This window comes from Hyposmocoma kahamanoa, unplaced genomic scaffold (assembly GCF_003589595.1).
Source record: "Hyposmocoma kahamanoa isolate Upper Pololo Valley unplaced genomic scaffold, ASM358959v1 100021, whole genome shotgun sequence".
NCBI classification, from domain to species: Eukaryota; Metazoa; Arthropoda; class Insecta; order Lepidoptera; family Cosmopterigidae; genus Hyposmocoma; species Hyposmocoma kahamanoa.
In genome coordinates this window covers 5,350,820-5,367,743 of record NW_020653200.1, presented here as the reverse complement: position 1 = coordinate 5,367,743, position 16,924 = coordinate 5,350,820, and the positions used below count along the sequence as shown (strand labels likewise).

Genomic DNA, 16,924 nt, shown 5'->3' with positions numbered 1-16,924 from the left:
TTCGCGATTGTTACACATAGGAAATGAAACTATTTTTCCGGATTTTAATCGCGTATATTTGTTCACTCAAATATTCGCGATTTAAATCCCGAAAAACAGTTTCATTTTCTATGTGTAACAATCGCGAAAACCTAAGAACTCGATAAACATCAACTAGTTTTGTCTTCCATAACATTACACTGGGTAAATAACACCAGGGAATGTTTTTTTAAAGGCGCTTTAGTCGTACAAGTATTGGCAAAGTCCATTACGTACGATAGGCTAGATTTCCAGACGAACTAATTTTGCAGATACTCCCTCACAACGCAGTTCCACTGAGTCATTATTTGGCACATTAAGGCCATAAGGCACATCATCTACTTAGTTACGGTCGATATGTAGCGGGATTCTAAAGAACTAATTTCCTCTTGTCAACACGAAGAAAAAGTGAAAGTAAAGTAGTAACTTGACAATATTTGCTATTATTTACGAGTCAGACAAAGAATTGTCCCATTGTGGTATTGCCTTAAAACTTGCAAAGAGTTGCTCGGGTATCTCTTTAGTTCTTTTACCGATAATAGTATATGATGGTTCCAAATATTGCAGGCTAACTGATACCGCGCAAAGGTTCTTTACTTCATCCATTTGGGCCTTTGTTGGTGGGATCCGAGTGAAATTGCCTGAAAATTAGAAGTGATTTTGTCTCAATGCTTAAATTAAATGTATTCTGTTACTTTCTATTTTGACGGTGGCCAATTTTCTTTGGTTGGCTGGCACCGGTGTTGTTGCGAATATCAGCATCCGCAGAGAATCCCCGTTAATTAAAATATTCGCTTCCGTATTAGCCTCCGCATTCATCGATGCTGGAATTTAGTGCGGATATTTGCTTGGTTTTTGGCTTTGAAAAAAATTCCAGTATGTTTAAGCTAGACTGGTTTATTTTATATTAGGTTCAATGATAAACGTCACAAAATCAATAAAAAAGCTTTTCCATGTACATTCAATTACGATCTGTACATTATTCAAGATTTTTTAATATAGATGAAATCAGCATTCGTTGATGTGTAAATGCCTGCATTAGCAACAGTCGTGGTCGGCACCATATACATATTTAAAAGGTACTTTACAATTGTTCTAACAAAGTAGTTCGTCTGTTTTAAAGTGCTACATACCTATAAAACCTAAGACTAACGACGAGGCTGAGTACACAGGGAATAGATACGTCCGCCGACGCCAACCTAAAGCTTCGTATGTCTCCCCATTCGATGACACGACGAAATTGTATGGAAGTATTTTTTTCGTGCTGTTACTCTGAAAAAAAAAAAGGAAAAGGTAAGATAAGTTCAATACTTAATTACTTACAAATATCCCACAAATCCTAAAAACTAAGGCATTTAACCAGTGCGTTCTACAAGTCATGTCCTACGCATCCGAGACGTGGACATTAACAACAGGTCTCGTCCACAAATTCAAGGTCGCTCTGCGTGTGATGGAGCGAGTTATACTTGGGGTTTCTCTGATGGGACAGAATCCCTAACGTGTCGACGTAAAGTGCAGTGCAGGCAGTGGGCCGGGTATGTCTGCAGGAGGGTTGAACGCCGATGGAGCAGACTTGTTCTGGAATAGCGACAACGTAGTGTGGGACGCCTTGCGGCAAGATGGACGGACCAAGGTGAGCAAGGTGGCCGGTAGTGGCTGGATGCGGGCGCCACAAGACCGGGAAAGTTGGCGTGCTCTAGGGGAGGCTTATGTCCAGCAGAGGATGCGTGTACTGCCCTCGGAATGAAAAAAGGTACAACTGCTGTGTAAAGTAAGCATAGTTGTGCCTTTTTTCGTTACGAGGGCAGTGTAAGCTGATGATGATAAGGTAATTAATTATAAATTATTTTGGCATTTAAAAAAATTTTGTACTTGTTAATTATATGACATAATGTACAATATTCGGCGAATAAGCGTACCTAATGTTAACAGTTGGATCGTCGTTCGTATGTACTTATTTCGCAAATCAAAATATAAACAAGACGGTTCACAAGAAACATACTCTTTGTCAAGTAAACAATGTGCCATTGATAGGCCTAGATTAACGACGAACGACATTTATTTAAAAAAAAATCAAGAAACAAAGACAAGTTTTTACTTTATTAACACTTGCAACGCCTAGCGACCTCAACTTTATCTTTTCTGACTGAGTGGAAATGGCTTAAATAGTAAATATTTAGACGGTTTCCGTGTACGTCCAAATGTTTTCCTTTATTTTTGAAAAATATTAAAACAATAGGTACTTATTTGGTTTTTAATAATAATATACAGTTATGTTAAAAGGCTTCCTTTCAATTTTTGCATGAAGTGTTTACCTGTAATTAGCTGTGCATTAAATTTAAAACTACAAATCAATGTACCTAATAAATAAGCCTCAATGTAACAGTTGTTTGTAATAAAGATGTAATAGACGATAATGCAGTATCGTCATTAAGAGCCCTTCCCGGCTGAAGAGGATTTGGCACAAAAAATAACAAAAAAAAAATTTTTGTTAGCAAGAGCGACGTTTAATCAAAATTTTGAATTTAGAACAACCGCATACACATTCACAACGCAAGAATTGCAAGTAAATAAAGATAATTATTATCAATACATAAAGATCGAGGTTACTGCTGTAATATAATTCCGGTGACCATGATCGGAAAACTGATCCCTACATTGTTAACGACACGGTTTCACAACCTTCGCGATGTTCAACTGTTCAGTTCATTCTACAAATAAAAGGATTTACGATCGGCTTGTTATGACATTTTTAAAATAATTTTTTTTTTTCAGTTGACGTCTAATGTCACTCTAAGGGTCGTATTCCAGAACTCTACACAATGCTCAAGTCAGGATCTGAGTATGATTTCAAGCACTGGAAATACGACCCTAATGGCAGGGACTTGAGTATGATTTCGAATGCTTTAAACCATACTCAAATCCTGACTTGAGCATTGAGTAGAGTTCTAGAATACGACCCCAAGGCTGACATTATTTTATAAAACGAACTTTGACTTCGACTAAGCAAGAAATTACTGAGTAAACCCAATTTTATTTTATTTTTTAGTAGCAGTAGAGTTCCTTGTGAAAGAGTTCGTCCAGGGAAGTGACTGCCACCTTTCCTAATTTTGCCGCCTAGCAGTAATGTGGGCATTACAGCGTTTCGGTTTGTAGGGTAAGAGTGCTGGCGAAATAACATGCACATGGACCTTGAGACGAACAAGTCGTGTGTCTGGTCGAAAGCGACACGCCTGTCCATAAGAGTTGCAGTACCATTCAGAGCTTTAAATGGCAAAGATCTGAAGGCATTGCCACTGCGCCCGTCACTTTGAGGCATTAGTTGTCAAGCCCCATGTAATTTCATTGTAAATTCTGTAATTTCACTCGTGCACCCTTACCCTTCAAAACCACAGTAATGCTTACATTACTGCTTGGCGGCAGAAATAGGTAAGGTTGCAGTCACTTCCCTGGACGAACTCTTTCACAAGGAACTCTACTGCTACTAAAAAATAAACTAAATTTAAGTTTACGTTGGAATTTCTAGCTTAAACTTCGGCAAAGTACGTTTTTGTGAACTTGCTTAGCTCACCATCTTTGCTTAGTCGAATTCAAAAGTTCGATTCATAATATAATGTCAGCCTTAGTCTTAATTTTTTATAAATTATACAAAAATTTGGCAGTAACCTTTTGTAATCTCATCATTCGATGTAAAAATATAAACATAATTGGACGTAAAACGTATGTAAATAAACAAAGTTGAATAATAAATTAAAAAATAATGTGCCCTGCAAAACTAAAACTTAAGGATAAATAATTTTATGTACATATAAAACATGACGCATTAACTTCGCAATGACACAATTTGTGATGTGGCGACAATGGCCAACAATTAATCAACCTTACTTAAGTCGTAACCATGTCCCGTACGGGTCTCCCTGAAATGAACTCCCAATGCGAGTTGGTGAATTTCCACAGATGAGTGTGTTTATGTACTTCACTGACACGCAATTGTTTTTGAATCATCGTACAGTTGGCGATAAATAATAAAGATCGTCTTCTAAGGTTTCAGTACCGCCATTTCCCGACAGTAGGAAGTACAGTTGGTATATATAGCAGCTGGACAAGGCTAGAATTGACTATCTGTAAGATCTATCTCTTAAAATTATTGATATGTATAAATACTTGTAAAGTCTGCAAGAGAGCTGCGCAGGACTGCGTTGAGTGACAAGATTCGGTGTCAGTCTGCACGACGATAACGTGACGAGCTTTAGAGGGCGACATGGCAAGGAAGGGCCGCTTTGAGGTGTCCCATTGCGACCGGCTTACAAACTGCAGAGGCGAGGTCAATGGCGGGAGGATATTTTCTGGAAAATAATTTACATCCCATTTTAACACCAAGACTAATGTTATTCGATATATGAAGTGCACCAAGGCAGTATTCCAGGACCACTCGGATATTAGACCCATTCTTAATATCAATGACTAAGTCATTTGCACATTATGTAGCGTTATTCGCAGACGAGTGTACAGGCTGTTGTAATATTCAGGTATTATCTTTAATTATCTTTCATTTAATCAGTTTTTTACACTAATTTAAATATTTTATAAAAACTGATTGAATTTTGTCCTTGTGGACTAAACCCCGACTGGTTACACCGTTTTTGTTTCTGCTTGTTGTTTTATTGTACGCTAGACAATATATCTTCATAAGTGTTAATAGAATAATGTAATAATGGAAGATGTTTGATAAAAAATTTGGAATTGAGAAAACATGATTTGATTTTTTTTTAAACTGAATGAAACCAATCAATATATAAAATAATATATTATAAAATAAATACAGATTGGTTTCATTCGGTTTTTATTATATTATTCTCGTTTATAAATGTATAATTAAGTATTATGTGTAAATAAAAATAATCAAATTAATTGCATTAGATCGAGGGAGTGTAGGCTATCCAGCCTACTCTCCCTAGTTTGCTGAGCACAAAATTAAGAGACACGATCTAGTTATCGCTTTGAAACTACGTTCCGGATTGTTCGAAATGTGTTCATTGGAACAAAAGCCTCTTGAAAAAATAAAGATCCTAAAAAAATTTTTGCTGCATGTTGATTTTGACAAATTATCTAAAGCACCTTCAAACAAGTATAAATTTCCAAAAATATAATATATTCATATTATTTCTCATCAGAATATATTTCATTAATAAAGTGACTGCGAATTGGTAAGCGGACCTGTAGGCGGAAACAAAACCTGTCAATAAGAAATCATACACTTACCCGAATTATTCTGCACTATGAGTAAATAAACGCCAATGACGACTCCAGATATAAGTATGATCAGAAGTAAGCTGACGACAGCCGTAGTGAAATGGGTCGCTGTGTGGTGAACACCAGGAGGCAGCGGAGGGAACCTGCGCAAGAGCGGCGTGTCCTCTGTCGCTTGCGGCGTCTCATTATCCGTGTGGTGTGAGCTGTGACGCGATTCGTGATCTAGAAATTAATACTCTTCTTAAATAATCTGATCTCCCTACTCATAAGTGTTGTGAAAATTCCATGTCGTATAAAAGTGGATTTTAGTGTCGTAGTTGCCTAACAATAGCAGTAACAAAAATCACGTATTAGAACTATGCAAAACAAATTCTTGACTAATTTATAATAACCACCCGAAGCAACATTAATCACAAAAGTATTTATTAAAACAGATATTACAAGTATTCAGCGCAAATTCCATCATAATGATGGTTAACGGTTTTTTACGGCCACATATCGTTCCGAGTTAATACTTGCTACTAGGAGATTCACGAACGCACTGCGCCTGACCACATGTGATTGAAACTGATACCCATGTACTAGCGTGCCAACAAATTACTGAATAATAATATTTTCCAAATGTTTCATATGATTATGTTCATTGAAATGTTAATCAAAGGATACATTTCTGTTAGAAAAAAAATTATAATCGGCATTTTTTGCAACCCAGTCCAAGCTATAGGTAATGGATGGTGTACATAAAAATGTACACTAGCTCAAAATACTATTAGTAATGGATGGCGTCACACATTCTTAAATTCAAGTTTAATTCAAATTCAAAAAGTTTATTTCAGACATAGTCCATATCAGTGTTAGTTACAAAAACTACTTGTAACATCAATAAGAACATTAAGAATAACACTGTTTATACTTAGTTGTTACGTAAAGTTAAAATCTAATGTCATCTTGATAGTTACGACCATTAAGACCTTGTAGATTTTACAGAAGTTTATCTACGCGCGTACCAGGTCAAGCCGGGAACTGAGTAACGGGGGGCATCGAGACCCAATTAAACGCATTGCGACATTATCCACTTTAACTTTCATTTTTGTTCTTATCAGTAAACTGGGCAAGCAACGTGGTGGTATAATAGAGTCGGCAATAAATTGTATTGTACAATCACAAGTCTATCAAAAATATACGCAGACTTGCAGCAACTTAGATAAGTTCATTGTCCATTGCTGACGCATTGGATCGGACGCGGGAACTCCATTTGAGAATAAAGTGGGAGGATATTATTAACTACTAATACTTTATTTATGAGTACATTAATTGCTATAGTTATTCAATGCACTGTTGCCTGAGTGTATATTTTAGTCTTTCATTTAAAGGCGAGCACAATAACTTTGTTTCATTAAATGCACCAACAGTTTTATAAAAATGATTAATTTAATAATAAGAGTTCTTGCAATTTTGATATAAGTATATGGTAGTCTGAGAAAGAACACTTAGACTAAAATAAAGATTGTATACTCAAAACAAAATAAGGGCCACAGGTACTATTGCGTTTTATGTTGATATAACACTGATTTATGTTCACTCATGTTGACAAAACTGATTTCAATAAATGTCATTATGAGAATAACTGGTTAAGTTAATGATAACAAAAGGTGGAGGCAGTAATATTGTAGAGGGAGGGTTGAAAAAAAAATTGTATCCCGCATTGTCAAGTGGGTATATTTGTTAATTTATTTGATTTTGTTTCAGATCAATTCAACATGAGTTTATGGATTGTTATGGTTGTTTTTGGAATTTTATGTGTAAGCATGACAGATTTGGTAGCCCAGTGTCAAGGTTTATGGAGGAATTTGTTTGCAAGGCAAGACCGAGCTAATTTTACTAACTGAGAGTTCAATGTAACAATGCAAAGTCACATCGAACATGTTGTCATCCTTCATGTTATTCCACTTTCGCACCGAGTGTGTGACGGTTTCATCCTAAAGCAGGACAACAACACAAGGATAACGACCGCCAGGACTGACAGGACAACACAGCTTGGGTGACCATATCAGTCCTGCAGGAAGCCAAACGTTTGGGTTTTACCATGGGCATCCAATTGCCCGGACTAAAATCCAACACACCCAATATTAGCCAATTGAACTAATTAAAATTGTTGGGAGAAGATTCCAGAAGAAAATGTCAGACACCCTACTGAGAGCATGTTTAGGAGATCAAACAATGTGTTTTAAAAGAGGAAGAATGTCCAATATTAAACAAAGAAAAAAATTGTGTACACTTTGTGATTTTAGTCTTAATTTTTCTTGCAAATCATGATTATTCTGGAAATTTTAATTTATTCATTAACTATATCTTAAATCACATTAAAGTTAATGTGATTTAATGTAGAAATTGTTGTTTTATTAAATTTAAAAACCCCTGGCACAGCAATTAACACAAAAAGTATTTTTACCAAAAAAATAGTGGTGGCCCTTATTTTGTTTTGAATATTTCAAAATAAATATTTTCAATACAAGGTAGAAACTATTTTAGTAATGATGACGTCTTTATAAAGACACCAATTTTTTTACACGCTTTTGACATAAACATGTAGTGAATGTTGTTTTAAATGAAAATAAATCTCTTACTTCCTGCATAATGTTATATGGAAATATATAAATTTGGCCCATAATTTGGCAGTATATAAAAACATTAAAAAATCTAAATAACAAACAAACACACTACACAATTTAATAATATTTTGTGTCAATATTTTGGTAAGAATTTACATTACAATAATAACTAACAAAAGAATGCTATTTATTGTATGAAAAAAATTTGAATTTGTCTTTCTTTTACTGACAACATTTTTTCTCCAATACAATGAAATAAAATCACCAGAAACAGTTCATTCACAATTTTTTTTTAGTTAACAAGGTTTTTTCACGAAACCGACAAATCAATTATGCCCAAATGATTTAAATAGATTGTCAAACGAAAAATAATAAAAATGTGTAGTACTTAAGTGCTTTTAACTCCTAGCAATTGAATGTATATTGAAGTAACTTTACAGAAAAAAATCAAATGCAATCAGGAATATAGTACTGGCGTAAAATTCAATAATCATTGAAACAATTAATAACAAATGTATGCTGACCCTGATTAATATTCTTTACAACTGAGCACGCCATAGGGTTTTATTAGGAAAATGTTCATAGTAAGTTCATTTTTATGCTTGTTAACTGTTCACACAATGACGACGGAATCACAAACTGCAAAGATATGCTCGACGGAACAGGAGCAAATGGGAAATGTTTATTTCTTGAACAATGTACTGCTGATAAAGGTTACTTACCTACTGTTATCAACGGTTGCATTGTATTATCAGGCTCATTTATACGTCTAGCTTTGCACGTACATTTTCGTATAAAAGTGTCATTCAATACACTTTTAAGAAATTTTTAATACACGTTTAAGTAGGTTGTAACCAAAGAAAATTATGGAGAAACATTAACAAAATAGACGGAAATGTTTTGACAATGACTTTATGTTTTTTTATTGTTTTTTTTTTTTTGTGTAAGTGACTATAGTTTCAACGGCTTTGGCATAAAGCCATACAGCCTATTCTTCATTTTGGTTTCAGTTTTCATTTATATTTTCAGTCTTCATGTGATATCAATAACAGAAATGGTGTAATTGTAATTATAAATAACTTCATTATTTGTGATGACATTCAAAAACTTTTTGCGGTTTAGAGCACTTGGAATTTTCAGTCACTGATAATTATGGTTTACATTGATGTTTCCTGTATATATTTATTCGTGCTCACTTTTATATATTATATTATCTTGAAGGTGTTAGTGTTGGTGGTGGTGATGGTGTTGGTGTAGGTATTGGTAGTGTGTTGTGTTGGTGTTGGTGTTTTGTAGTTGGTTTTGGTGTTTGTGTTGGTGTTGGCATTGGCGTTGGCGTTGGCAATGGTGTTCATGTTAGTATTGGTGTTGGTGTTGTTATTATTGTTGTTGATTTTATTATTATTATTGTGATACCAAGTGATGGGACGAACAAGTCGTACGCCTGGTGATAAGCAGCACACACACGCCTGTTTCCAACAGTTGCAGTGTCGCTCAGAGCTTTAAATCGCAAAGATCTGCAAGGCACTGCCACTGCGACTGTCACCCTAAAGACATAAGTTGAAAAGCATTGCACTGCTTGGCGGCAGAAATAGGTAAGGTTCCCTGGACTAACTCGTTTACAAGGAAATCTATTCCTACTAAATACTGTTAAATTTTATTTATTATATTTTATTATCCACCGATAAATCATATTTATTAGTGTGATACAATATTAGTTACCAAAAAAAAATTTACTCAACAAAAAACACCTTACCTTAGACACATTCACAATTCATTTTTGTAAAAATGACAGGCTTTCATGTATTTAGTATTTTACGTAGACGTAAAGGATAATAGTTTTCATTTCTTTAATAGCTTTTATCAGAACGACCAGGCCAAACGAACGAAAGTGTTACTTATTTATTTATATATTTAGAGAGTGTTTTAAGATAAAAACATTTTAAAAACACTCTATATTATGATGTCCGCAAATAAAAATATCTATGATCGATTATGTTGGCCAGATTTCATCTTAGAATATATTAAAATTTTTTACGACTTTTCTGAAATAAAACTACATTTAAACAGTTTGGCCCTTCAATCAGATCGAAGGTTTGACACTATTTTCAAAAAGTTTGATGTCGTCGCAAAGTTTTTTAGAATAATTAATAATTGGCATTTTACCTTAAATTAATTTCGTTCGGTCTGATGATTACACATATAATTAAAACATTTAATGGCGCTCATATTGAAAGGCAAAATGGGTCTTAATAAATTTAAAAAAAATTCAAGATACATATTCACCTAGACAATAAAGTACATTAAAAAGCCTTAAGCCTTTAAGTAAGTCAAATTAAAAGAAATAGAAACTTAAATTATACACGTACATAATTATTATAATAATACAAAAAGTTTATCATTATGATTTTTATGAAAATAATTGTTCATTTAAATTTGAATCCATAAATTTTTTGAGTTTATAACAAGTGTGATTTTCAAAGTAATTTTCTGTTTTTGCTTGCATGCATATCGTTTCCAGATACAATTAGTAATGTATGCCTTGTTTTAAATTTTTTACTAAACTGATTTTATTTGTTACTAGTTTATGTATATTTCTGGTGTTATATGCCTGATTTCTTCGCCTATGTTCAGTAGTGGACGTCTTCCCTGAAGTGATGACGATGATCTCTAAATGGTGAATAATATGAAGTAGGTCGTAATCGTATTTTCTATCTATAAAGTAATAATTTATGCCAATACATGATAAATTTTCTGAATTAGTAGTACAATTCATTCTTTAAGGATTTCGAGGGTGTATTCTCCGTTCAATTCAAAATATTACGAGTTGTAAACGTTAAGACGTTAACTTTACTCAGTTGTCAAAAATATAAAGCGGCTAAATTTCCATTTAACTTATTATTCTAACAAATCAATAACTTAGGTTCTATTTTACTTGAATACCTACTTGTGTAAAATATTTTGATTTATCTGCTACAATACTACTCAAAACATCGTTTACATACTAATATTTAGATACTTTTGATTATCATAATTTAGGTTCACGAGACAAATTGGTAAAATACAAACGCTTCTTCATAAGTGTCTTCTATTTATCGACAGGGCGTTGAAAATTAGAGTACCTATACTTATTCTTTTGGACGCGACTGTATTCGAGTTTCCATAATTTTTACATTGCACTTGCGACGATCAACAATTCTTAAGTTAAAATTCTAAATTGTCGCAATTCATAAGCACGGTGCATTCGCTTATAGCAAAAGTATAAAGCCTCTCGACGAATGTCATATTAAATATATGTATTTCGTAGCAATAGAGCTCTTTGCGAAAGAGTTCGTCCAGGGAAGTACTGCCACCTTACCTATTTCTGCCGACAAGCAGTAATGTGAGCATTACTGCATTCCAGTTTAGAAGGGTAAGGGTAATGGTGAAATTACAGGCACATGGGACTTGTCAACTTATGTCTCAGGTTGACGGTAGCAGTGGCAGTGCCTGCATCTGTTATGGATAGGCGTGTAGCTTACCACCAGGCGCACGACACGAAAATAATTATGGCTATTTGCAGTTTTATTTTTAAAAAGTTATTGATGTCGTTTTACTCATTACGTAACATACAGGGTTAAGAGCACGTCAAGCTTGACACTCGAGACTTAACTCCAACTCTTTGTCGCTTACGATAACAACGGTCCAAAGTACTAAAGTGTCAAGCTTGATGTGGTCTTGACTGTACTTACTTTTGATATCAGTTAGCTTTTTGATATTTAAGGAATTATCGTCTGGGCACACTTAACGATTACACTCTGTGTACAAATGACGTCTTTGCACAGCCACCTTTTTTTTGTATAGGGACAAAAGCACTTCAAGCTTGACATTTAAGCTTAATTCAACTGCGCAGCTTGTGACAATAACGGTCTAAGGTCCAAAAATTAAAGCTTAATCTCAACTTGACTGTATAAATACAAATGGTTAACCTTTATTACTTCGCAGATTTAATTTGGTTACCAGTTGGCTAGCACGGTAGGGCGCGACTCGCGCGACAGCGACATAAAGCGCAAAATCTCTTTGTGAGTAGAGTATTTCGCGTTTTATGTCGCTTTCGCGCAAGTTGCGCTCTTTCGTGCTAACCCTACTGCTATGAGAAAAAAATCTGAGAGCAGATAAGTAAAATAAATGTTGTTTAATAAAGGATTTTATATAAAAATAAGACTATTTGACACGAGATTGTAAACACTTATTTAGTTTTTATTCATGTAGAATGAGCTTTTAGCTCAAACCCTTTAAGAACCCTACTATAGAAATTCCGTAACACATCAAGCGCCATGTCCACCTACTTATAAATTCCAATAAACCTACATACAATACAATGTAAGTAATAGTGCGTAATATTACGTGATGCGTTGCATACTTTCCTCTCGTTACATAACGGTGGGCACGCCGTGTGATACGAATTTCTTCCTTTACAACACTTCCTTTGGAACTTGTACCTTCGCTCGAAAATAATGCGGATATTTATATGGACGATGTAGTTTAGGTATGTGTGCGCTGAATTCAAATTTAATTGTATGGTCAAATACATGTCTGGTAAATTGTTGGTCGCTTTTTTGTGTAATTAGTCGTGTTCATAAGTACTTTTTTGTATGAATGAACTAGAGCGTTGTTAGTCCACTGATAAGTGTTATTATCTTATAAAAATAATATAGGTAATATTTTAATTAAATAAATGCTTAATCCTTAGTATAATAAGTATTTATTTAATTATTAAACCAAGGGCTTAATAAGGCCACATCTGCAAAATTACAACTTTTCAGGAGAGTGGTTTAAATATTTTGCGAACGAAATTATTCGTTAACTTTTTATACTTAAATAGAAGAATTGTAAGATTTCACATTTGTATAATTTGTTTAATGTAGTTGGTATTATTTTTATGCCTTTCACATGATAAAAGGACCTTTGAAGTATGTGATTAATCACACATGTGCAGAGATTGGCGCCCGGGTTTTTAACTTTGTTAACGCGGGTTTAAATCGGTTAAAATTTTATAACTAAATACGTGTTGTGTTTCAAGTTTATTACCTTTTAATCCAAACGATACGATTTGACTTTCTATTGAATCGATTAGCTTGAAATGAATTGTATTGAAATATATCTATACAAAAAATCATTAAGATCGTATATACTTAAATAGATTTTCATAAACATCAAATCATAATGTACATCCTTATGTATGATAATCCACAGGATTACAAGGTGAGTATTTGGTAAGGTTGCTTTTTTTTCGTCTAACATCGACATATTGACATCAAAATATGTAATAAGTTTGGAATTATACCAATTTCCGTACAACCATTTCACATTGAGTTTTGGTTTTTTTACCCACACCATCCCTGCACTTTACCTACTGTGACTTTATTATACTAAGAGTACATGAAGAGTACCTATGAGATAGATAAGAAATGTAATGAAACTCATGTTGTCTAAAACAACATCTAATTAGAAGATTACTACGTATAGAATTCAATGTGATATTCACAGACATGTCTTTGGGCTGTGCAAAAATGTGTATTTTTTATTGATTTAGATTACCCATTCGTGTTAGTCAAAAATAAAACTATATTCGTATTAAAATCATCTGCATGAGGAAGAACGGTTATGTTGATAAAATGTCTACTTTCACCTACATTTGTCATCTGTGGTCTTAGGAAGATTTTTTCCTCAGCAAACAATATATCGACGCCGGTAAGCGATCTTGTCGTATCTCGAAAAATAGACCTTTACACCAGGGCCGAAAAAGTATTTCAAAAAATTATTTCTTATTGAATTAGTAGAAAATCAATTTTAAAGTATGATGTATATAATCATACTTTAAAATTGACTTTCTACTTGAAATAATTTTTCGGCCCTGGTGTAGAGTCCTATTTTTCGAGATACGACAAGATCGCTTTCCGGCGTCGATATAAAATCAGAAATTACCAACATCACAAACCGAGTAATTAAATTGACTTTGAAGGCAAAATTTACAAAGTGTATTTTTACAAGAATATTTGAATTTGTATGTTTTCATTCTTAAGAAAATGAAAATGTAATTCTATAAACATAATTCGTCTGTTTAAAGATAAAACCGTATAAATGACATTTTCCACAAAATGTCGTTAACTTATATAGCTATGGTAAGAAAATCACTATCTTTCTGCACGTGGAACTCAATAATAAAAAACCTATAAACTCAATAAAAGTTTTATCTGCAGAATGATTGTAATTATCTAACAATAGGTATACAATTTGGAGACTTTTTGTGAAAAATGTCACTTATGTGGTTTTACCTATAAGCAGATGATTTTTTGTTTTTGATTCACAAAATGTAGATTTTCGTATTCGCTGAAAAGTGATTCCGATATGAAAAATCTTTAGCAGTAGTATGTTTTCTTTGCTTCACTGGAAAGTATGAGTATCTACTATCTAGTATACAACAGATTTATATAACGAAATATTGAGCATTTGTCATTTGTGTAGGTGCTTACTAATGATTATTTGCCTTCATTATTGTTTTATTGGAAATGTATCTACCATTAATTTGACGATGAAATAAGATTTTTTTTTTATTAGTTATTTATTAGCTTTATTATTTTACGTTCCTAACAAAATAGACACAGAGAACTCCCAAATACACTTTGTATTTGGGAGTTCTCTGTGTCTATTGGGAGTTCTGTTTGTAAAACTTGTGATTTTTTACATAATATTTTTTACGTAACATAATAAATTTACAAAAATAAACTTTTACTTTTTATTGCACTATCTGATACTTTTAGATCTGTGTTTGGTAGTAAAGTAGTAAGTTCATACGGGCAAGCGTTTTGCACAGAGTTATCATCGTTTCTGTTCGAAAGTAAAATGTGATAAATTATTAAGTCATGGTAACAAAAGCTGTTGTTTGTATTGTCAGTAGAATTGTCCTGAGACGTTGTTAGTATTTTACAAATAACCCTGTACATTGTGAATATACTATAGCTAAATAATAATTCAAATTAGCAGTTTGTAAAGCTTAACTTTAGTCCATTAGTTTAAAAACTTAACTAAATGTGAACAATCTTGAGATGTCTATTTAATGAAATATACATTTATAAAATTATTTTTACTTACCTTCAAAAACAAAATACAAATACCTAGCTTCATATGAAATTCCATGCCTATTTGTATAATATTGGTTTGTACAGTATATATTCCAATAAAAAGATGTATCAAGATTGTTTACATTTAGTTAAGTACCTAAACAAGTGGACTATTAGTCACATAACGAACGTCGCGTCGATGACTAACTTTGTTCTCGGTCCCCGTAAAACTAAACATGGACAGCCCAGATCGGCTTGTAAATGTGATTTACCTATAAAAGGATTTATTGACCACATTGTATCATCAGTACTTAACCGCCTTACGGTTATTTAGGACCAATAAATTTTTCACCGGCTCGTCTTTACTACGTCACAATAACGTGGGATTTAATATGCACACTAAAGTTGCGGTTAGTATTTATAAATCAATCCCAGATACAGTTTCTTATTTTACATGCAATGGGAAAGTACTATGTGATTTAATCATTCAAAAGATTTATCATACTCATAAAAATTGTAAAATTATTTCCCTTAGCCCGGTTTTTTATTGTAAGCTACAAGAAACAAACAAGCTATTGAGCCAGTTGATATGCGATTCTTTTTATTTCATGTTTTTTGTAATATTTTCGTTTGTACCTTTCAGGTATTTCTGGGGTTTCTATGCCTCTCTGTTGTATTAAGTAAATCTGTAGCCCAAGAGGCTAGACCTGAAACTAATACATCGTTAGTATGGAGTCCAGTTTTCAACGAAGGGAGCGAATTTCATACACCAACCAATAAACCGAGTGACCTTCCAACAAACGGACATGATGTTCTGCAATTGGATCCTGTCATGTAAGCCTTTATTATTTCGATATAGAAAATATAATTCTTTCTTACACTAGATCTTCCTACTGGATTTCTAAACAAACTCTATGAAATTCTGGTTCTCAAAAGTTTACATGTTTGCCAACTCGTTAAAATAAGTACTACGAGACTCGATATTCCCGAGATTTTTGAATATCGGGAATATCGAGATTTAAGACGTTTACGAGTGTAATGTATATATGTGTATGTATATATGTGTATGTATGTGTGTGTATCTACTCATTGCAACATTGTATAATATTTATTTCTAAACGTCTAAAAAAATTCGATCATATATATTTTCACAGCGAACGTTCTTCACACGATCATCACCACGGGCACATGGATCCTACATTTAAAGGTTTCTGGACCAAGAAGATCGTATGGAGGCCGCGCTGGGTAAAGACATGGCAAGAGAAAAAAGTGTACATAGCTGTATGGAAGAGAATGTGGGGACCCGTCGTAGTGAAAGAATGGGTTCCTGTTCCGAAACCACCTCCAGGATGGGTGAAACATGACTCCCGCGCCCCTTCATATGTCGTTAAAAAATTTCATGGGAAATAAGTTTACTCATAGTGTTAGTAGGTACAGTTCTGATAGTGTCTACTGAAGATATTTTATTCAGTAGCACTTTAGTCCATATTTAATAGGCTTATTACCAAATACCTCAATAGGATTTGTATTCTTAGCGATTATTTATTGTGCTTAGTCCTTAGTAACACAGGAAGTATTAATCTCCCTGGATGCGAGCATTACTAGGCCGGTCGTTGTGGCAATTTTTGGGGGAGGCCTATGTTATTGCATTTATGACTTCTACATTCACATACATACAGTGTGCACCCTAACTACCTATTCACATAAAATTACAAATCGTCGGAGTGTAATTATGCATATGCATTTTGTATCATTCAAATGTACATACACACCGAATTTTCCAACTGTGATGGGTGGATGTTACGCATAAACATAGGAAAAATCTATGATGATATGATGATGAGATGATATTCAATTCATTCCCTAGCTAAAGGAAATCAGATTTTTCTTTCAAAAGAAACTGTTTCAAATATGTTTCACTTTATTAATTTCGATATT

The 16,924-nt window shown here is 33.6% G+C and overlaps 2 protein-coding genes across 3 annotated transcripts; one reads left to right on the top strand and one right to left on the bottom strand.

The window, feature by feature from the left end:
* Positions 1 to 74: 74 nt before the first annotated feature.
* Positions 75 to 8,736, bottom strand: LOC113228102 (peptidoglycan-recognition protein 2-like). The gene is made up of 5 exons (XM_026461248.1): positions 8,606 to 8,736; positions 5,281 to 5,493; positions 4,183 to 4,364; positions 1,152 to 1,290; positions 75 to 659 (listed from the first exon to the last, which is right to left on the bottom strand). The coding sequence occupies exons 1-5, from the start codon at positions 8,625 to 8,627 to the stop codon at positions 466 to 468; spliced, it is 750 nt and encodes a 249-aa protein (XP_026317033.1). The 5' UTR covers positions 8,628 to 8,736; the 3' UTR covers positions 75 to 465.
* A 6,579-nt stretch (positions 8,737 to 15,315) lies between these two features.
* On the top strand, positions 15,316 to 16,668 carry LOC113228726. Of its 2 annotated transcripts, XM_026462096.1 has the most exons (3): positions 15,316 to 15,396; positions 15,630 to 15,820; positions 16,141 to 16,668. In XM_026462096.1, exons 1-3 carry the CDS (start codon positions 15,379 to 15,381, stop codon positions 16,394 to 16,396), a joined length of 465 nt encoding a protein of 154 aa, XP_026317881.1. In that variant the 5' UTR covers positions 15,316 to 15,378; the 3' UTR covers positions 16,397 to 16,668. The 2 variants fall into 2 exon arrangements, with proteins under 2 accessions (XP_026317881.1, XP_026317877.1); XM_026462092.1 differs by lacking the exon at positions 15,316 to 15,396 and having other exon boundaries at positions 15,526 to 15,820.
* The last annotated feature ends 256 nt before the right edge of the window (positions 16,669 to 16,924 follow it).

Coding starts and splice junctions, on each gene's coding strand:
- LOC113228726 (XM_026462092.1), top strand. CDS start 15,576: ATGCGATTCTTTTTATTTCATGTTTTTTGTAATATTTTCGTTTGTACC. Junction 15,821..16,140: donor CTGCAATTGGATCCTGTCAT/GTAAGCCTTTAT, acceptor ATATTTTCACAG/CGAACGTTCTTCACACGATC.
- LOC113228102 (XM_026461248.1), bottom strand. CDS start 8,627: ATGCAACCGTTGATAACAGTAG. Junction 1,291..4,182: donor CTCTCTTGCAGACTTTACAA/GTATTTATACAT, acceptor TTTTTTTTTCAG/AGTAACAGCACGAAAAAAAT. Junction 660..1,151: donor GTTAGTCTTAGGTTTTATAG/GTATGTAGCACT, acceptor TCTAATTTTCAG/GCAATTTCACTCGGATCCCA.